Raw genomic sequence first — 22,666 nt, forward strand, 5'->3', positions numbered from 1 at the left:
CCAAACGAAACTGAAACAAATAGGAATAACATCAAAAACAATAAAAGTTGAAAAGCAAACAAACAAATTAACAAAATAAGTGAAAGATAGATGCTCGTACTAATCAACAGCGAGGGTTTCAAATGATGTGCAAATCTAATGTGGGGGGGGGGTTAAGGTATCGTACAGCTTCTTTCCTCAAACCTTGTACCTCCCCCCACCCCCCTCCCCCTCTGCAGCTGCATTCGGACGTGGACGACGGTGAAGGCAAAGTGAAGTACGTCCTGTCCGGTGAGGGTGCCGGCTCCATCTTCACCATCGACGAGAACACGGGTGACATCCACGCCACCAAGCGGCTCGACCGCGAGGAACAGGCCTACTACACCCTGCGGGCCCAGGCCGTGGACCGGGCCACCGACCGGCCCGTGGAGCCCGAGTCCGAGTTCATCATCAAGGTCCAGGACATCAACGACAACGAGCCCAAGTTCCTGGACGGGCCCTACACCGCCGGCGTGCCCGAGATGTCCCCCGTTGGTGAGTGGACAGCGAGAGCCGGGGGGTGGATGGCCTTGTGTGGAGGAGGGTAACGTAAAAGAACGATGGCAGAGCGAAGGGAGTCACATGGCTCAGCGCCTGGATCGCAGGGTGGCCTCTGATAGGATGCGGCGATAGGAACCAGGAAGGATGGGGGATTGTATACCAGAACATTTCATTAGACTTTGTTCATCCCCCCAAAAAATATACCTCTATAGTCAGATTTTGAAATGCTGACCCCCTCCAGTAACAAACACTGTTCTGTGTCCTTGACGTGATGTTACACAGGTATTAGTACCTAAGCCAGCCTTGCAGTCAGCCCTCCCCATGCAGGGGGTCGGGGTCATGCTGGAAGCGGAACACCTCGTTTCACTGCATTTCTGTCCCTATCATACTGCACAGTGAAACGTTTAAAAACAAATACACATTGGGACACTTTATCCCCGTAAAGTCCTGGAACAGGCTAAACTTACGTATCATGATGGCGCCGCTTGACAGCATGATATAAACAAACAAACGGAAGCTATGGAACCGAAGGGGAGCTTAAATGTCCCGCCTACAAGAGACGGGGTGGTTCGGGAAGTTTCTGGTTCTGGAAATGCTCCCAGTCTGAAGCAAAGAGCGAGGGCGTGAAGATCGAGAATGAGCATAGGTGTACGGTGATCAACCGGCGGCGAGCTTCTTTACCGTCATTTAGAAGTAGCTTTTTATGGTGGAATGAATGGCACTGAATAGGACTGAGCCTGTAAATAGACAGTGGAAAATGGCTTTAACAGTAATATTAAATGGGAAAATCTCTAGCCAGATAGAGAGTCATCGTAATGGCTTGCATAATAGAAACATCAATAGACACGGAGGATGCACTATGGTTATTTATTCTGTGCATTAGTCAGTGACAGTGCTGTAGACCGACCATTCTGAGAGGGACGTACACAGGATGTTACTTTGTTCCGTGGTGTCCGTGGTAAAATCATGCTGTTCAAAGTAACTTTTTTAAAGTAGCAGGAGCCCAGATGTAAACAGTCAGAATGGAGGGTCATCCTGCTTTGAAGAATTAACTCCATGGCATTTTATTTTAAGTTGTCTGTCATATTGATGTAGTTCTTGTTGCTGGAAGGAAAAGAGGAGGATCAGTCTGATGCGTTATAGCAGCTCTGCCCTCTTTAGATGCTCAGATTAATTCAGCGATTACCCAGGATTACATTTTACCAAAAATACCAATCGCCACCCCCCGTGCTACTAAATGAGAGATGAATTACTGTCGCGCTCTTTGCCAGCGTCTCTAGAAGGTGTTTTATAACCATGAGTTGGAGGACGAGCAGGGCAACGCAGTGGTTGTTTTATAGATGTGTCTTAAATTATTAACAGGCAAAGACCTGAATGATAAATGTGTTCAATTAGGAGCAAATTATGGGTTTAACGAGGTCATTAGGAGCGGAGCTGACAGGTAAACGTGAAGACCGCGTGGCCTAAAAACTGCAGATATCCAATGAGGTTATGACACAGGCATTGCCTTTGGATTCCTAGAGCAGCCCAAATCTACCCAAGAGTCTGACAGTTATAACTTGTGAGCTCTATTTCCAGCAGCTTTAGTTTGTACCCAAAGACCTGGATTTAAACATCTCTAATGCTCTTCAAGCTGTGCTGAATTTTAACTCCAACATCTCATGACTCTGCTCAGCTATTGAGGCCTTAACTAAAGACTGATTTTTTTTTTTTGCCAGTTTGCAGGTTATTCTCGAGCGATAAAATGGCCGCAGTGAAAACACTCTGTTCGCAGCGCGGTCGTGTTAATGATGAGGTGAGCACATACTCACTCACTCTACGGGCCACACGCGGGCACTCGGAACGTCAGCGAAACGCAGTGTCCCCTTTAGAATATTCACACACAAGGTTTATACGTTACCTGCATCTGGTTAAACCGGTTAATTCCACTTAAAGACAGAGAAAAGGGGGTGTTTTAATCAAGCTTTTTAAGGAGCACCCCATTCTTTAAAAGACCAGTAAATGCGGGTCGCACGGCACACAAAGAACTCTTCATAAGCACTTTGCCATTAAAGTAAAATCTCCCCCGAGTGGGTTGGCACTTCTCTTTATATGCCCAGGGTACGGAAACGCTGAGGGGGCCGTACTTCTTCTCAGAAGAAATGTTGTAATATTCCGATACTATTTATGTGATCATTTTATACTGAAAAGGTTTGCGCATTATGAAATCCCATCCACCCAGATAACGGTCTCCTTCTATAATCTGTCTTCTTAAATTAGCCCTTAAACAGACAGCAGATAGCAGATAGGCCGGCTCCTGTCACGCATGTCGATTCAGTCAGCCGCTAGTTTAGGCTCGCCCCGGTGACCTCCGTCACAAGGACTGGGAAGACGATAGCAGAACAGATGTGTGTGATAGTTAAGTCGCCTTTTGAATCGTATCGGTTTTTTAAAATCGGAGAAGTTTTGCCTTGGATTCTCATACAGATCAGATATGAAAAGCCAACATTTTACGCATCCCGAGTACCGATCATGTTTAAAATCAGTCCCTGCGAGGGTGAATGTGATCATCATCATAAAGAAAACAAATCGCTTTTAATGAGTGAATGAACAAGGAAATGCAGGCGATAATTGCTCCATAAAACCAGACGGGTGAATTACCATGACCGTTGAAAGCGGATATCTGCTCAAAAAGAGCAGCGTCTGGATGGGAATGCAGGTCACAGGGTCTTGAATACGCTGCGGTATGAAAGCTGCTTACACATCACATCTCCAGCTTTTAACCTTATATGGACTTCCAGTGTGTACGGAAAAAAAAAATCTTTTTTTGTGAACCTTTGATTGAATTATTCATTAGCTGCCTACTAAATTCCACAGATTACATTCAGATTGCAACCAAATTTCATCAGTGGTGATTGAGTGTCAAGTTATGGGTTTTAAAAATAAAAGCTTTTTATGGAAAAGAAGGAGCCAGAAATTACGAAGAGGAAACGCCAAACAACCTTGGGAATTCATGGTGAAATTTGCCGTCAAGCGAAACTGCTCCCGTCTAATTCATGGCTGCTGTGTGTTGTGTGTGTACATTGACTGAACATATTTGTGTAATTAACCCACTTTGGGGCACTTTGCTGCTAAAACAACCGTGTGAATAGTTTTTGCATATGCCCTTTGGTTTCTACCATTAAACGAGAATTTACATGATTGGCTAATTTTCTGCGTTGACAGCTTGATTTAGCAAATCTTCAGCGCTGACATTTCAGCTGTTTTTAATAGAATTAATTGTACGAGAAGTCAGCCGTGCTAAATAGTGCTCATTTGGGTCAAGCCTTAATCCGCGTGGCGCTCGGTGGAAACGTGACTTTTAAAACTCAGCTATTCTGCTGAGGCGAAGCATCCGCAAACAGCTGCGTTTCACAGGTGTGAGTTTATCGCACCGCACAGAGTGACAACGGCGTCTCTCCTCAGGAACCTCAGTGGTTCAGGTGGCAGCGACAGACGCCGATGACCCCACGTATGGAAACAGTGCCAGAGTGGTCTACAGCATCCTGGAGGGGCAGCCCTATTTCTCAGTGGAGCCAAAAACAGGTACAATAAAACAACACTCATTAAACGACTTGACTGAAGCATAATTTGTCTCTGTTAATTATGTTCTGCTTTTAAAAACTTCTGAAGAAATGTACCAATTTGTCGGAGCAGAATTCATTATTATTGGTTAATTAGTCATTTAAAATGTTCTTTCATCCACCAAGGACAGCTGGGATTGATGTCTATGTTCACCAAACATAGACCATTTATGCTAAAGGTCATCAGATAGGGATTTGTCCCTATTTAAGGCCTTAGTCCCTTCTGGATATCTAGATGCTTCTCCAGCAGGTATATCCAGGTCTGTTTATATGCTTCTCCAGCAGGTATCTCTAGGTCTGTTTATATGCTTCTCCAGCAGGTATCTCTAGGTCTGTTTAGATGATTCTCCAACAAGTATCTCCAGTTCTGTTTAGATGGTTCTCTAGCATGTCTATTTAGATCAGGGGTGGGCAATCTTATCCACAAAGGGCCAATTTGCACGCAGGCTTTTGGGATAACCATTAGGTCAGTTGTTCAAACCCATGTGTGAGGACTCTTCAGCCAATCAGCCCTCTAATTAGTAATCTAATTAGGGAGTTGCGGTGAAAACCCGCATACACAGTGGGCTTTCAGGATAAGATTGGCCACCCCTGGTCTAGATGTCTCTCCCTCAGGTGTCTACAGGTCTGTTTAGATCAGAGGTCTCCAGTAGCTACTATCCAGTAGGTTTTCTATCATATCTGGCTTCTGATGAGCCACTCCTGTTCTCAGGTAAATACCAGGAACAGGTGTGGCTCATCAGAAGCCAAGTGGGACAGAAAACCTACTGGATAGTAGCTCTCCAGGATCGGAGATGGAGACCCCTGGTTTAGATGGTTCTCCAGAAGGTATCTCCAGGTCTGTTTAGTTGGTTCTCCAGCAGGTATCTCCTAGTCTGTTTAGATGGTTCTCCAGCATGTATCTCAGGGTTTATTTAAATGATTTTCCCGCAATTGTTTCTATCTGTGCTCAATTCCAGAATTCGTAGGGCTGATTTTTTTGTTAGAGATTATTAGAGATTCTTGTCTGGGATGGGAATCTGTCCCCATAAAGTAAACAGACTTGTCATGCATACTGATCACATCAGATCATGGAAAGGTCATGTTCCCCCTGTCGTGCTGGATGTTGATTCCTAGTATAACTTTTGGTGAGGGCATTGACTAACACGAGTGTCCTTGTCAGAGCTAAACCTACAAAAAGATGCACAGCTGGTTGCAGGTTTGAGTGGCGTTTCTGTACTTGATCAGAAGCCACACCGAAGCAGCTTCCAAGCAGTAAACTCACTGTCTGCCAGGTGGAGAGTGAAAGGGCTTGTAGCACTGGCCAACCTGCATCATGAGAGACAGTAATAAACAAACATACAAGCAAACAAACGGATGGATGGATGGATGGCCCCCACAGGCCTTCCTCTGAGCTCTGTGTGAATAAGGGGGCACATACACTCTGTGCTTCTTAATAGTTCCTGTCATTTTTATCTCCTAAGTCCTCTATATGACAAAAAACAACATTAAAGAAACAAAAATTTGCATAGCTTAACCAGAAAGCCTTTAAGATCTGGATCCAACAGAGTTTCTTTGAGAAGCATTATATGATGCATTAAAGCTTCAGACACACTCATGGTCAGATCTTTGTGAGGTTTCTGTACGGCAGTGAATGCAATGTTCCTTTTCTAAATGCGCCAGTCTGCCGATCGTTCGCAGCAGTCTGCTGAAGTTGATTGAGTCCCTGGAATGTGTCCATCTGCTGATTTTTAATTAAGTTACTCTTCATCAACATCACAATAATCGAGGAGAAAAGCCACAACACCGCGTCGGTTATAATCTGGGTTCACGGCGGCATCTCATCAAACGAGGTGAGCTTCTCAGTTCCGGCGGTGTATTTCCAGCACACGGCTGTGGCGTGATCTCTGTGTGCCTGTGATCTCGCACAAGGGTCTGATAATTAAAGGAACAAGCTCTCTTTACGGGGTCTGTGTGTATGGCCAGGTAGAACCGATTAGGACTTCACCTTCTTGTATTCATTTCCGGAATGGGGATGACCTTAGATGACCCGCTACAATCAAAAGCAGAGAAGGGATTTTTTTCATTGTTTGAGGAAGCACGCTTCACTGATATTTACTGATGTTGACAAGAGGAAATACCATGTGGCACCTGTTGTATTAACATTTCATCATGTGCAGGGCATTGCTGTTTTTCGTATAAATAACAATTATTCATATGCACGGGAGACATCCTTTACAATCTTCAGGTTTTAGCCCAGGGACATGTAGAATCAGGTCTCATTTTGTAAGTTTAATGTGCACATACACAACTTTAAAAGAGAATGTCCAGGCAGCTTGAAGAGAGTTAATTACGCTGAAGGTGACATTAAGATGGAGAGAGGCATCCATTTCAGTCTGACTTACCTGATATTTTCCTAAATGGCAGCACCTAATGATACAGATTCTCCCGTTCCATTCACGTGTGAAGGATGGCTTATACTCGAATTTGAACCTAGTATATAGCGATGATTTGAAACACATAAGGTGGAGTTAAAATGACATGTAATATTATAAAAGGCAGCCATTGTGAGACATGCTTCACTGTTTTTGATGCTGCGTACCCACATTAAAACTCTTGCATCACAGAGCAGTAGCCGAGCTCGTGGGAGTTTTACTTACACAGAAATGTTCTGAGGGCAGAAGGAAAAGTGATGGGTACAGTGAGTTAACCAATCAGATTGTAGACTGATATCTGATTGGTTGGTCTTGCCTCCCCTAGTTGATTATACCCACCTCCTTTACAATCTTATTGGTTATCTCTCTGAACTAATCATTTTTTCATCTGCCCTCAGAATATACTGTATTTGTGTAAGTAAATGTCCCATTAGCAGGAACTGAGGGCCACTTTCACAAAGCTTGTCCTGATCTCACCCTTTAATTAAAGCCCTTGAATTTGGGATTCTGTTTTATTAGCCAGAGCAGCACAACAGAGCAGTCAGGAGGCCATTTGCATCCGTGCTGTTTGTGCCACTCCATGACCCAGGAGTAAGATGCCCTGACCTCTTAGTTACACGCAGACCTGCTCTTCCAAGGACTTTCCGACCTTCAGACGTGTAGCACTCACGCATCACCGCCCGAGATCGGGTGTCTGTGGCTGCCACACCGTGTCCCCAGTCTGACCATGTCTTGTGTATCTAAGGCCCGTACCTACCTAGTGACCTGAAACTAAACCCTGGAATAAAAACTTGGGCACGGGCGAAACTTCAGAACAGCAGAACTCAGATGCACAGGGACAGCTCTGAAAGAAGCCCCCCCCCGCCACAGACTTGCTGGTTTAATGCCACGAGATTCCAAGGCAAATGTCAGAGGCTGTGTGCGGAGCTGGGCTGGGGGAGAGAGAAACTTGGATAAATATGAGAGTGCGATGGGGTCCGTCCACCCTGTCCATGACACGCCAACTGAGGGAGGGAAATCTTAATCGTTCTATTTTTGCAATGGCAGTCTTGCATAGGGGTGGGGGCAGACGGGTATTTCAGGCATCTGTAGACACCTTTCATTGAGTCCACAGCAGGTTAGATGCAGTAGCACACACTGCATTCAATCAGCTACCTGTTGTTGTTGTTTGTGGTTGTTTTTGGTTGTACAGAGATGCTATAGATCGATGTAGTAGGGGTTTGGGCATTATGCATTCTGTTTTATTTGCAGCCTAGTGGGATTTGTGGTCTTCTATACATGTCGTTGTTATATGTCATTCATAAATGGAGTATATGGATTGGCAAACCCAGCGTAAATCCATAGCATGATGTTCGCACACTTTTGTTTTATGAAGGCACTGGCGACTCTCGCAAAGGACATTGTTTATGATGCTGTTTTGGCTTTTTATTGCTGGGGATTGTAGATCCGGCATTTGGGGTTAGGGGTATAAAGTCTGTAATGAAACTGGGAGCATAGATGCAGCTTCTTTCATATCGGACCGAGCTCCACGATCCTTTTGGAAAACACTTCCCTTCCTGAATCGGTGTTTCATAAGTGATGCCGCATGCAGTGACAGGAGCTGATCCGGACACATGCTCCGTCTCTCCCCGCAGGCATCGTCCGGACCGCCCTCCCCAGCATGGACCGCGAGGCACGGGACCAGTACTTGCTGGTCATCCAAGCGAAGGACATGGTCGGCCAGATGGGCGGGCTCTCGGGGACCACGACCGTCACCGTCACGCTCACTGACGTGAATGACAACCCGCCGCACTTCGCTCGCAGTGAGCCAACGCCTTCTGCTGCACTTTTCATTTCAACTGCTACATGACTCAACATTCTGGATAAACCAGCAGCATCCGCTGGTTAACCACAACCTGGGTTATTTAGTACTGGTTAACCATAGACCAGTCAGAGTGCCCAGAACAGGCAAATTAAATAACTTAGATCCCGTACATCACGGCAGGCCGCACAAAATCATATTATAAACTAGGAAGTGAAGATGGAATGGGGGGTGGTGAGGAGATTCCCCCACAATGCATCACTCCCTTTTTGCCCAGCTGACTGATACAGACAGACCAGCCATGGTGGGGTCCCGTCTCCCCAGTGGTTATCATCATCTGACCAGTTATATCCGTCTCACCCATCTCACTCGTCATCGTGGTTTCACCCGTCATTTTGTTGTATCTTTTGCAGAATCCTATCAGTTCACCGTGCCAGAGTCGCTGCCGGTTGCCTCCGTAGTGGCCAAGATCAAAGCCACAGACCTTGATGTCGGACCCAATGCTGAAATGGAGTACAGGGTCATAGATGGGGATGGACTGGCTATGTTCAGAGTCACACCGGACAAGGACACACAGGAGGGAGTCATCGCGCTTCAGAGGGTGAGGCAGCCGCTTCATATCGCATCTGACATCGTTTCCCTTCGTAAAATTAATGCTTCCTCCTTCTTAACGGTGCAATTTATCCCATCAGTACGTAAATCCATCTTGACTGTGAATTGCCACTTTTCTTTAGTTAACAGAGAGGCAAAAATACATCAAAGATTTTGCTGAGAGTGAAAAATATTCTTACGCAACACATCTCTGAAGGGTTCATTTCCGGAGATGTTAAGCTGATGAAAGTGTCTTCTGCGATCATATGGGCCGCCTGCTAATTATTCCCACAGAAATAAACAAGGTTAATTAACGAAGTCACGTCTTCCATCTTTGACTGGCTGCCAGAGCTATTGACTCTCCTGGCCTGTCTTTATCGTCCTGCTGAAAGCAGCTTGTCACTGTTTTCATAGCTAAATTAGCTAATTATTATTGAGCTGTAAATATATATTAATCATAATGTTCTTGCATTATGGAACTGACTACACTAACTCATCTGAACAAATGGAGTCATAAAAGAATACATCTTCTACAGGTCGCTTGTGGGAATTTCACTTACACAAAAATGTTCTGAGGGCAGAAAGAACAATGATTGGTTCAGAGAGATAACCAATCAGATTGTAGAGGAGGTGGGTCCAAGCAACTAGAGGAGACGGGATCAAGACATCTAATTGATTCGTCCCACCTCCTCTAGTTGCTTGGACCCACCTCCACTACAGTCTGATTGGTTTTCTCTGTGAACCAACCTTTTTTTCCTTCTGCCCTCAGGACATTTTTGTGTAACTCCTACAGGTCCTGTAGCAAATATAGCATTGTGCTAATAATGCCAAGGTTGTGAGCTCAAATCCCACAGGGCACACATAAATTGTAACCCTTCTACTATAAATCACTTTGTTTAAAAGCATTAAATAAATGAATCTTGGTTGGCGGGTGTTTTCTTGCAATCGCTGCTGTGCATGCGGGTGGCCATAGAGGGGCACTCTGTGCCAGCCCCCGTCGTCCTGCAGCCCTTATCCTCCTGCGTCCCCGTCACCATGCAGCCACTGGACTTTGAGACAAAGAGCAGCTACACGCTGCGTGTGGAGGCCCTGAACCGGCACGTGGACACTCGCTTCCTCAGCATGGGCTCCTTCAGCGACTCAGCCACCGTGCATGTCAGCGTGGAGGACGTTGACGAGCCGCCCGTCTTCTCCGTGCCACTCAGCACGATGGCCGTGTCCGAGGCCGCCAAGGTGGGCACCATCGTCGGGACGGTCTCAGCCCATGACCCGGATTCATCCAACAGTGCCATCAGGTACCGTCCTACCCAGTACTGCAAGTCTACTGGTCTGTCTATCTCTGTGTCTGTCAGCCTGTCTGTCACTCTGTGCTTGTCTATCTATCTATCTATCTATCTATCTATCTATCTATCTATCGTGTTGATGTCTATCTCTCTGTTTGTGTGTCTCTGTTTATCTATGCTTCTGTTTTCTGGATGCACTGTACACACCCTCTGATTGCTGCTGAGTAAAGAGGGCGTTTATCTGGAGTGTTACACACGCTGTACACACCCTCTGACTACCACTGTGTAAGAAGGTTTATATCTGCAGTGTTTGACGCACTGCACACTCCCACTGACTGCCTCTGTGTAAAGAGAATGTTGATCTGGAGTGTTCGATGCACTGTACACACCCTCTGACCACCACTGTGTAAAGAAGGTGTTTCTTTGCAGTGTTAGATGCACTGTACACACCCTGCAACTGCCGCTGTGTAAAGAGGGTGTTTATCTGCAGTGGTAGACATACTGCACACACCCTCTGACCAGTGTTGTATAAAGAAGTTGTTTATCTGCAGTGTTAGACACAATTTGGAGATGGGGGTGGGGTGGTGAATTACTTTGAGAGCACTCTTTTTTTTGGGGGGGGGGGGGTGTTACTCATACAACACAATTATAAATGAAGTGATGAAGAATGATAAAACCTCCTACCTACAAGTAATAGAAGACAATACAATGAAACTTTATTAATAGAAGTCTGAATGGTATCTGTGTTTCTGTATCTTTAAAACAAAAGGTTATATTTGAGTTTTATTAAAGAAAAACAGACAAGTGGACATGACTGCATGCCCCCCCCCCCCCCCCCCCCCCCCATTCAGATGCACTGCGCTGCCACAGCTGCATTCGTGGTGTTCAGGCTGCCATTTTTCACATACTCTGAAGACAGGGCGTAAAGTGGCTCGTGAGGGACTCTGCCGCCCCCTGAACTTTGCTGGCAGACGTGCGTGTATCTCTCTGCAGGACCTCCAAGACGTAAATGGCAGTTTTGTTTAACAAGAAGAGGTTATTCCCATGGAGGATGTAATAGAGGCCTCTTCAGCATTCAGAAGGATATGGCATTTATCTTGTTTTTTCCGTTTTCCTCATGATAGATGGAGTTAATTTAGATAATTTATTTCACCCTAATTTGTTTCTATCTGTCTGAGAAGGACATTCAGCGGATATAAGTCAGACAGACGCACCGTCAAGGCGAGCTAATTGCCTCACCATGTCTGTCAAATCAGAGAGATGCATAACATGTTACCTACAAATGATGAGTGTGTCCTACTATATCGTATTTACTCGTAAGGTCCATATCTGCCGTTGATGTCGATGGGGTCCTCGATGCATAGCTGGGATTTTCCCATCTCACACTGATCCCTCTCTGTCCAGGTATTCCATTGACCGCAACACTGACCTGGAGCGTTTCTTCAACATCGACGCCTTGACTGGGATTATCAGCACAGCCAGGCTGCTGGACAGAGAGGTCAACGCCGTTCACAATCTCACCATCTTCGCCATGGAGAGCCGTGAGTAGATGCACACCGGCCCACAATCCCTTTGGTGAAATGTGTGGGCGTCCTGATTCCGTTTAGCGGTGAATGTGAGCATCACCGGCTCCCAGTACCCCTTTGAAGTGTCACTGGAGCTCTCTCAGAGACCTTAATACCTGAAGCTTTCATGGATATAGCTTCGAAGATGCTCTTCTCCTCATCAGACCCTGCAGAGGTGTCTGGGAGGAGCCTAGCAGCCTGATGAAGCCTCTCCCTGATTGCAAGATTTGTCCCTCCGCTTGCATATGCGGGGGCCACAGTCGCTGGTGCCGTGACCTTCAGCAAAGGCTCCCATCCCTGCAGCATCCTGGCAGGAGGTGGAGGGGACATTGATTTGGATGATGAGGAGCAAAGCAGCTTGTAATTGTTATCTCTGCTGAGACTTCCTCATGTATACACGCCTTGGGCGAACACTGCACGCGGTTCCACTCTATAGATCATTGTCAGAGGTGTCCTGTTGCCCTGAAGGGCATTGTGGGAAAGAAGATTGAAATGTCTTCTCCTATTTATCTTTTAGGCAACAGAGCTCTCAAAGATGCTAAAACACGCCACAAAAGCTACTGCATTGGACTCGCTAAAGTCTCTGAAAGTAATTCACGGTTAGAAAAAAGCACACCATGAATCTACATGGGGTAATGAGAGTGAGTGTTCCTGCAGAGGAGACTGGGCGGTGAATTTAAAAAGCCACGCTTCGATTTAAAGTCTGAAAAGTGAGGAAATTGATCGAAGAGCTTGGACAGCTTATTTCAGGACTTTCATGCCCTAAGTTTTCTTTGGTCTAAGTTGTTCTTCATTAGGAATGTCTCTCCCTCTTTTTGTCTCTCTCTCTTGCTCTCTCTCTCTCTCTCCCTGTCACTCTTTTATCCAGCCTAACAAACATTCTATTTTTCTTTCATAAGATAACACGACGATAAAATCCTTTTCCAGAAGTTAAAAATTTCAGAGGCATTTATTTGAGAAGCATAGCAGAGGACACATTTCTGCGTCTTAAGCTCAGAGCCAGCTTGGGGCCTGGAGGCTGATTTCAGCCTGATCTTTATTTATGGTTGTCTGGCCATCTGGGGGTCTTGGTGAGCCTGCACAGCTTACAGCTGCTCTGCCGTGGGCCCTGCGCTTCTCGCAGGTCATGCCTCTGGCTGGGGCACATCTGTCAACATCTCGTCTGCTATAAGCTACGTCCAGCTTTCGACAGTCATGTTCCTGTCGCACGGCTTGCGGGTGGTGAGATGGGCCCCTCCCCCACCGTGCATCTCCCTTCTTCTGCCTGGATGGAGGGGGAGAGAGAGAGACGGATGTAATTAACTGCCCCATCTCCCCTCCTCACCCTGTTATGTCAGCAGCAGGTATGCAGTACTCACTGGCAGATGTGCGCAGTTTATTTGCAAATGGACCCGCAATCAGTGACAGCCTATCAGGGTAGCAGTGGGCGGCAGACGCTCATGCGCTTCGAACCTGTCAGCGCTGGAAACACCCGTGATAGAGAACAATGCCGCTACAGCGCTTCCGGGGAAAGATCTGCTGGGAAGCCGTGGTCCTTGCAGTGAGAGAGACTCAGGATCTCACTGAGTGCAGAACGAGGTTACTGCTCTGTCAGGGACGTCAGGGTGACAGGGATGCTTAAAGAAAACTGCTACTGGGGTCCCGTGAGCAATCAGGAGGTGGTCCTGGGTTTGAACCCATGGTCCTGAAGCATGATGAAGTGACTCGGTGGAAATGGCCACTTCTGAGGCGTTTTGGCCACTGGTTCAGGCACATGGGTTAACCCTTCATCACCCAACACATCGGGAGGAGGGCGGTCATTTTCTTTTGCCCGTGGCAGGTGTGGTATTGCAGCAAATCCAAAGAACAGAAGAAGCAAGCGTACTTGTGTAATGAGTATCTCGGGGTGAGTGTGATGTTAAGGGTCTCCATATGTGTGTGGGTGATCTTGGAGATCAATGTGGGGGGCGACGAGGGAAAAGTGAAGGATAATTGGTTCTGTGATCACGCGGAATGAAAGCTGGGGGGGAAACAGACCCAGAGCTGATATTAGTCACTCCGCCATATATGGCTGGTAACACAGGAAGATGTAAAATACCAGGAACTGAAGAAAAAGAAAAAAAAAGAAAAAGCATTAACATACCTCATACATGGATGGATGGATGAATGGATGGACAAATGAACAGGTAGATGGATGGTTTAACTGTAAATGGGGTAAAACATTTGCCCTGATGAACAGAGTCCTCAATACTCATCCTAGTGGCTGCGCTATATAGTAAGAGCAGTGTAATCATCATGGCTGCTCTCTCTCTCTGTCTCATTGCAGATGATCCCTCGCAAGTGGGAAAGGGGATCGTCCTCATTACTGTAATGGACATTAATGACAATGCTCCCATCTTCGCCATAGACTACGAGACCTTCCTGTGTGAGACGGCCAGGCCTGGACAGGTACTGTGCAGAATCCTCTTGCTGGGCCAATGCGCTCAGCTTGAAGGCAGTGCTGTGGGGTAGTATCTATAGCTCTGTCTGGGGTTTTGATGTTTTATACTCCATTGACCTCTTGCATGAGCAGATGATCGGGGGTGTGGGGGGGGGGTGGGATCTGCATGTGTCCTAGTCATGACCAAATGCAACGTAAACGCCCGACGTGGACCATCCTCCTTAAAAAGCCACAGAGAGGAGTAGTGGCTCCAGCAGGCCAAGCGAGGAGACTTTGGCCAACTTAGCCCTTAATGACCGTAATGCTCATGAAGCTCAAGTAGTTACTAGGAAGTGCTGCAAGGTTCAGCCTGGGCTCAGGGGTCTCCATCTTCTGGAGAACATCTTTGAGGACCCTCTAGGCTATTCTGCACTGAAGTGTGTACTGATGGTAAGTAGCTGTTTTAGTGTTATTTTGGAAGTCTGCCCTTCTGCTTAGTTATCAAGCGCTTTACGGTTATTATTTACATTTGCCTTTATTTAGTGTGGTACAAATGGTAATACGTGAGGCCAACTTGTGTACAAGTGCTGCTTGACTGAACATCCCGTGAGTGATCAGTAACAAGTGCAAGGCAGTTTTCGGGACAAGAGCCACACAAAACATGGTTTAGAGCATCTATCATGAGAAATGTCATACAAGTAACACTAGTAAGGAGTAAGCGTACAACAGAAGAAGGGAACATCCAATGATGAAAGTGATCAAGTGAAACCAGTGGAACAGTCAACAGAGACAGAGAGCTGGTGAGGGTCAACAGTAGGATGAGGTTGGCTTAGGTCCTCATGAAAGAGCTGGATCTGAGCATGGGTAAACGAGCATCTGCCAATACAGTCTCTGGAAAACTTGCTTTATGCTTCTCAGGTGGAAAGTGGCCTCTGGCCAGTAGACACGAGTAGTAGAAACTTTACAAGCACTAACTGCTTCCGTGTCACTGATTAGCAAGGAGCTGAGTTTTAATAACCTATCATCTTTCAACCTAATTAAGTAGCTACCTTTTCAAGAGACCTCAGCTCTCTGGATCACTGGTGCTTTAATTAATTCCTTTCTGTCCAGGGCCATGAACCTCGGTACCGCTATAGATGGAACTATTCCTACAAGAGTGGATCTATGGTAGAACCCTTTGTCAAAGAGCAGAGCTTATTCCTGCGAGACTCTGCAAATGAGTGACTTTCAGCTGTTCACACTGACTATTGTTGCACACTTGCTTATATCATGATGTAGATTGGTTGGAAGCATCCCTTTTGTCTTCTGGTCCATCCTCTTGGAGAACTGGAGGGTCATCATGGCAGGATAGAACATGATGACATCTGGCTTCATGGTCAGTGGCCCAGTGACCAGATTCATGGTGTAATATCTTGCCTCTTACGCCATAGTTGGATTTTTTGTTACTTGCGTAGTGGCTTTTGGTAAAAAAAGAAAAACATCAGTCTCACTGTCTGTTAGTCAGTGGCTGTTGTTTGTTGTCAAACAAGTACCTGATATATCTGATGTCCTATTATCCATACTCATCCCAATCTGCTATCCTGCTGAAATTCTGTGATACTAAAACCTGAAATGTCTGATAACTTTGAAGCTGCAGAGATGCCTTCAGACGCAGCCTCCCTGGAAGATGCTGCAGGCCCTCATCTCATGCCATTGAAATCTGAAGGAAACATCTATCTGTTTGTTTATCTGAATGCAGCCACTTTGTCTTCTACCCATAAATCGTTCTCCCCCTTCCACTCCCCTTATAAAACTTTAAAATTGCCTCACCGTCTGATTCTAATTGGATAACAAGGCCAATTCAGAAAAAAAACAAACAGCTTGATTGTGTTACTGATTGAAAAGCTGTGAAGCAGCTGTAAGTGGATTTAAAAAACAATCCACTTGTCCCGTTGGGGCTCTCATCTCTCGAAAAACTGAAAAGAAAAAATAGTGAGTGTAGAACTTTCTGGAAGGACGGTTGCTCGTCCTGGCTATTAGATATATCCTGTTCATGCCCCTCTATCCCAGAGTCATCTTTGTTTTGGTGTTGTGATGCCCAGGAGGCCATCAGGCTATGAAATTAACACAGCATTAAAATTCTCAGGAACTTGGCTCACAGGGGCCACACTCTCATGATTTTGCCCCCTTCCATGAGTGCCCCTCCCCCCCAGCATCTATCTAAATTACTTTCCAGTCACACTGGCACCCAGTAGATTCAGTTTGCTCTTATGTGATTACTGGTTCCTGTGTGATGAACACTGTAATCAGAGTCTGATGTCAATAAAGCGCAGCCCTGCTGATGACCCGGTGGTGGCGCTGTTGAGATTCTCCCTCCCTACCTTTGATGGCATCTGAGCTGAGCAGAGGTTGAGAGGACCTCACATGGTGATATTATCAATACCATGATGACAAAAGCCGATTCCATAGTAGTTAAGGACCAAATGAATCTACAAGGGACCCCCCAGGGCTGATTCATCAGGAGTGCAACAGATAGAAGCATTAAGGGTAAAACTGCATGCCTAGGAACAGATAACAGCAAGTCACCCCAAAGTTCTCCAAGACGCCAGCTCTTTAAGTTATAGATCAGTTGTTTTTCAACAGGAACTTGCCTTGAAGTTCTGGATTCTAGTTGAACGCCAATCCCAGAGCTGGTGGAAACCATCATCTTGTAATGGGTAGAGCAGCTCCCATCTCACACTGCCATATTATACAGAGGGAATTATTCATGTTTTTTGTCAGCCTTTGTTATTCTTGCATTATTCTTCTGCATAAAGGATGAAAGTGGCACAGATCGGTGATATGAAAAAGTACGGTACAGGAAAAGTTCAGAGACTCGTGAACATCTAACTAGTGAAATGAAAGGGAGCAGATTGGCTGCTTCTGCTGCCTACAGCTATAGCTTTAAAGAAAGCTGAGGATCGCAGACATAGCAGACGACTCTACGATACACGGAAGCGGCAGTTTGGTGAGCAAAGGCCTTTGGGACAGGAGCTCCTTTTGAGGAGTGTTTCAGTGTGTCAACTGCTGGAGTCTGGGCCCTGCTTGGCATCTGGTTCTGGTTTCTCTAGTTTTATTTGGCTTTGTGATCTGGATTGGTTCTGATGTGGATTGCTCTTGAGTACATGGTCTACATTATCTTGCTGCTCGTATCAATTGTCTTATTCTTGGTTATTTTCATGCAGCTTGGCAGTTGAGTCCAACCCAGCCTCATGTCATCTGCGTCTCTCATGGTCCACAGCCCCCAAAGGACCTACAGATCATCCTTTAAGGGAGAAATAGTCTAGCAGGCAGATGAGCTGGCACTGCTCATGTTTGTGTGACTGGTGCATCCAGCAGGGGGCACCACTAGAGATTTTGTGCCCTATAAAAGCTTATTTTATTGGGCCTGTAACTCAGACCTATCCAGTTATGTTACACATTGCAGTTCATTTTGCAGTTCTGTCCTGTGCCTGTGGCAATGGTTTTGCATTTCCAACCCACGGCAACAAGGCCTCTGTGTTTGGAAGAGTTACGAGTTTCAGACTGGGACCTGTGGCCTGTTAGCTATGAAGCTGACGGTCCAGCCTCCATTAATCAGCTTTAGCCTTGAGTGCTGACCATAGACTGTAGATGTAATGCTTCACCATGCCCTACAGGTACCCCGTTTAAGGGCACAGGTGCAATCTAATTTGCTCCAGTAGTATCTGGGAACCTCCAGCTTCCAAATTTATCTACTCGGCCGAGTGCATTTTGCATGCAAAGTAGCAACAGCACTGCCAGCGAGTCTGTATTGTGACCCTGTGGAAGAACTTCCGGATGATTCCCCAGCATGCAGTGAGTGTGACGCCGCTTGTAATGCTGGCAGAATTAAAGCCTAAGCGGGAAAACTGCTCATATTGGCCGTTTAAAACAAAATAAATCCTACTCATTATTCATACAGGATTTAAGGATTTTAGTCAAGGGGAAAAAGATTCAAAAATCTCCTCCATTCCCTTGCCAAATAATCACTTACTGTAAGTGCGATGGATTAAACTGTTGTTGAATAAATAAGTGGGAAACAAAATATATCGAAACACAAGGTCACATTTCATCTGTGCCTATAAATATATATGTGTGTGTGTATGAGTGTTTGTTTGGTAACTCTTTACATTAACTGCACCTTCATAATGCTTTTATATTGCATTCATGAAACGTTCAGTGCACTTTCATAATGTATTCATAAAACATTCATGAACACCACGTATGTATACCTTAACATCCTAACATCCCTTAACAGATGTAATATACATTAATAAGAAATATTATATAATAATAACAAAATTATTATTGTATAATCATGTAATGTTTGTTATTAATATATATTAAAGCTGTTAATGGATGTTAGGACTTTAAGGTGTACTTGCATGCTGCTTACAAATGTTCTATGAATGCATAATGAAATCATTATGAAGGTACACTTAATGTAAAGTGTTACTGTTTATTTACACACACACACACACACACACACATACATATATATCAGCAAACTGGTTTACCAGTCCACTGTATAAGCTACTGTATATGCCCATGTGGCACCCTAGCTTTACTGCCCTCCCCTGTATGTTTTGTATATATATATTTTGTGTGTGTGTGTGTGTGTGTGTATATATATATATATGTGTGTGTATATATACACACACACACACACACACACACACAGAGGAGGAAGTCTGGTTTGCTGGTGTTTCACGTGCCCTCGCCATTTCTCACTAAGAAAGACTACATGGCAGATTCTGTTTGTGCCAAGACCAGCAGGTGGGTGGCAGCCTGGCGCTCGACGTTTAACCTCAGCGATGCCCTGACATCAGGGTGGCTAGTCTGGCTAGTCTGCATAGACCACCAGCTGATGCTCCACCCCAACAGTCGTCTCTCGAGTCCTTTTAGACCACTAACGCAGCCGGAGGCTGCCTGGTTATTCACGGCAGACTTGGCCATCCCTGATCTCACGCATCACATTCAGCAGGCGGGAGATGTTTATTTTCACTTGGGTAGTTTGCATGTTGGTTCCTCGGGCGACGGTATTGCAACAGGAAGTTGTATTTCAGAGCCAACAGGATAGGAGGTCTGTTTCACGTTGTGAGAATGTGCTGCTTCTCCTGTTTTGATGTAGTGAAAAACAGGGAAGACCTTTGTTAGGTAAGACCAACATAGACCTTTTAATGAAGCTCCATGTATCAGACTTTGCCTGTAATGGACATGTCTCCCGCTGCCAGGTTCACAAAGAACGGCGTGATTCAGCATCCCTGCTGTGGGGGTGGTTAGAAGCCCAGCCAAGAACCCTGGTTTTTCTCTCTCTCTCTCTCTCTTCCTCCTCTCTTTCACTGATTCTTCTTGGTCTCGTTCCCAAGCTGAATGGTTTCTCCTTCTACATCTGTTATTCTCAAACACAGCTCCTTAAACAAAAGGATTTTTTCGTGTGCCTGGCCTACACTGTAGCTAGTGAGGAAACACAGATCAGCACGCGGCTCTGCTGGATGCACGTGTTTGCGTCGAGGACGTTAGCAAAGGCAGCTTTCTCCTGACTAATGGTTCTGCTGTCCTCTCTGAGATGGCGTCCAGAGGCTGGCTGCCCTGACCGCCTGTCCTCTCGGCGATGCTGTCCTCCCTGTGTACGAGCAGAGGTTACGGCTCCAGAGGCTGGCTGCCCATGACGCTCCGTATCCGTGCTCAGCTTGACCGTCTGTCCTCCAGGTCATCCAGACCATCAGCGCGATGGACAGAGACGAGCCTCCAGGTGGCCATCGCTTCTTCTTTGCCCTCAGCCCTGAAGCAGCGAACAACCTCAACTTCACCCTCAGAGACAATAAAGGTCTGTGCTTCCCATACAAGTGAGGTTGATCCATCCTTTCTCTCTATCTCTGACTCTCTCCATCCAATGACTGGGCTCTATTCACTCAACTGAGGCCGCTCTCTGTTTTTCTCATATAGTGCCATTAGCGTTTAAAACCAGAAGCCGTAAACCTCCTAAATGATGGGCATGTTGTGCCCTGATACACACGGGAGGTGGTTTGAAATGATGCCGCATAGATATACCATGGTGGCGCCTGTCATGTGACTGTCGCCCATCTCGTGTCACCCCAGATAACACAGCCTCCATCCTGACGAAGCGTGGAAGCTTCCGGCGCCGAGAGCAGGCCATCTACTGGCTGCCAGTCCTGATCGGTGACAGCGGCACCCCGTCGCTTAGCAGCACCAACACGCTGTCGATCCGCGTGTGTGACTGCGATCCCGATGGCGTCGCCCAGGCCTGTGGCGCCGAGGCCTATACTCTGCCTGCGGGACTCAGCACGGGTGCCCTCGTCGCTATATTGGCCTGCGTCCTCACACTCTTGGGTGAGTCACCGTCGCCCTGTCGCTCGGCTGATCCGATTGGCCGGCACTGCACTGACAGCTTGATTGGATCCTGTGCAAACTCATTAGCTGATTGGTCTCTCCAGGTGACAGCTGATTAGGAACCATTCTTGAAGAGCTCTGTGTAAACACTTCATGGTGTTATTGCATGAGCAGCTTTGATTGGCTGATTGACGGATTAATCGTTTGGCTAATTGATTTATTGAGGGATTGATTCCAAGGCAGTTTATAGCCTGGCCAAATCATTTTTAGCGCGTGGGTCACAGCAAGGTTGAAGCTCTCTGCTTTTAGAGAGTTTGTAAAGTAAGGGGATAGTTGCTAACAAGATTTGTTGTATTTTACTGCACTGACATGCATATCAGACAGTTTAATAATTTGCTTTGCTAGAACATTGCCTAGGAGCCTACAGTATTTTAAATAAGCTTTAATGAATGTTTGTGTAGTGCTTAGAACATAAGAACTTAAGAAGGATTACAAGCAATAGTCAGTCATGCTTGTTTAGATATTTCATATTTCAGATTTAGTACAAATTTTTAGGGAGTAGTGATTTGAATTTATCACAGGATAGTGTCTCTGTTGTGTTCAGCTTGTTCCTAGCCCTGGTAGTCCTCTGTGTAATGAAATGTTTCCATTTGCACCTAGTTTCCATTCCCGCTCTGTGCTGCTGAATCCTTTATAACCGCAAAGAGCTGATGCTGAAAGAGCGGCAAACCTTGCCTAATCTGCCGAATTGCATCCCGACTTCAGAGATTCTTAGGGTTTTTAGCTTGTATCTCCTCACCCATCTTGGCTCAGAAGCTGCAGAGAGTGATCAGTCGTATGCACTTATGGAGGAATATCTCGCTGAGGTGTTTTATTGATCATCATTGATGATCGCCCCCCATGCCTTTTGTCAGGGATACTGGTGTGAGGGGGTCTCTTTTTGAACATGGCTCTTTAAATTTGTCCTGGCAGCCCTAGTTAACTCAGAACCGTCCCCAAGGTCTCCTCAGGCCTCTATAACTGAACCCAGCTGACGATCTTCCCTTAACACTTCTGATTGGGACTCTGTGTCTTTGAGTTATCTCTCCTCTTTGATCACAGCGATGCTGATATGCTGGATCTGTCCTGGGAATTTTGGGCTCTGTGAAAAGAGCAATAAATTTGGTAGCAGGAAGAGGCATTGAACAGCAGTGGAGTGAGGGGGTAAATCATTTCCCCTGCCCCCCATGCCTCTCTGGCTGCCACTGAACTTCCTGCTCTCTCCTCCAACATTTGCTGATGCAGAGACGCCCTTAACACCTTAAACATTATTATTACTAAATCTGTGTGAGGGACCTTGTCTGTAGACCTGATCCTGTGGGAGAATGGGGGCAGGGCGGCCATCCGTGTGTCCTGATGTGGGGCCCCCTTTCAGTGAACAGTGGTACTGCGGCCGTGGCGAAGCCCTATGCTCTGCTAGCGTAGCATCGATTCCACGTAATGGATCGTTTTCGCTATTCAATTACAGCAAATTGTAGATAATGTTGCATCGATCCATCTCGCCACCACACATCCGTCTTGTCTTGGGGTGCGGCGCCGCTGCTTAATCACACTGCATGCGAGCGTTCGTGTGTCTGGGTGGGGTTAGCGTGAAGCGTTAAGGGAGCTCATGTGATCAGGCTGTGCTTTACGGCACGTGATGGTGGCAGAGGGTACAAAAGGAAGGGATTTTCCCCCCTCCTTTCAAAAGGGCTGCCTGGTGCATTGTGGGGGGGGGGGGGGGGGCTTATTTGCAGCATTTACAGAGTACTTACCACAAGTAAGGAGAATAAAACAACGTGATTTAACACCCCATCGAGCTCTGCTTTGTACTGACTCCTGTCTGTACAGAAGCAGGTTTAGACACTAATCATCATCCAGACAAGCAGGCCATAGTAATGTTCTTACCTCTAGCACTCATATTTAAAGAGGTGCAGTAAATGTGTCTGTCTGTACATCTGCAGTATTTATAAAGGCTTTCGAATCTCCTGCCACACTGTAAGCGGGGTTTTCTCCCGGAATAGAAGCCGCCACCGTCCTGATTCTGTTTATCTCGGTCGCAGCTGAAAAGCACCAACCCCATCATAACACTCAGAGTTCAAA

At 46.2% G+C, this 22,666-nt stretch overlaps 1 protein-coding gene across 6 annotated transcripts in view; it reads left to right on the forward strand.

Annotated features, from left to right (window-relative positions):
• The window catches only part of cdh7a (cadherin 7a), a 45,127-nt gene that overhangs the window by 16,678 nt on the left and 5,783 nt on the right, over nucleotides 1-22,666 (forward strand). For 4 of the 6 annotated variants that reach the window (XM_023842315.2, XM_023842313.2, XM_023842314.2 and 1 more), the window contains 9 exons: nucleotides 219-513; nucleotides 3,964-4,083; nucleotides 8,170-8,337; nucleotides 8,750-8,937; nucleotides 9,969-10,222; nucleotides 11,615-11,751; nucleotides 14,081-14,202; nucleotides 19,904-20,021; nucleotides 20,294-20,545. In XM_023842315.2, the coding sequence (XP_023698083.1) occupies nucleotides 219-513; nucleotides 3,964-4,083; nucleotides 8,170-8,337; nucleotides 8,750-8,937; nucleotides 9,969-10,222; nucleotides 11,615-11,751; nucleotides 14,081-14,202; nucleotides 19,904-20,021; nucleotides 20,294-20,545 (1,654 nt within the window). Of the gene's footprint in view, nucleotides 1-218; nucleotides 514-3,963; nucleotides 4,084-7,637; nucleotides 7,653-8,169; nucleotides 8,338-8,749; nucleotides 8,938-9,968; nucleotides 10,223-11,614; nucleotides 11,752-14,080; nucleotides 14,356-19,903; nucleotides 20,022-20,293; nucleotides 20,546-22,666 lie in introns of those variants that run through there. The other 2 variants (XM_023842319.2, XM_072711322.1) reach the window with 2 other exon arrangements.

The sequence above is a fragment of the Paramormyrops kingsleyae genome, chromosome 4 (genome assembly GCF_048594095.1).
Source record: "Paramormyrops kingsleyae isolate MSU_618 chromosome 4, PKINGS_0.4, whole genome shotgun sequence".
Lineage (NCBI taxonomy): Eukaryota > Metazoa > Chordata > Actinopteri > Osteoglossiformes > Mormyridae > Paramormyrops > Paramormyrops kingsleyae.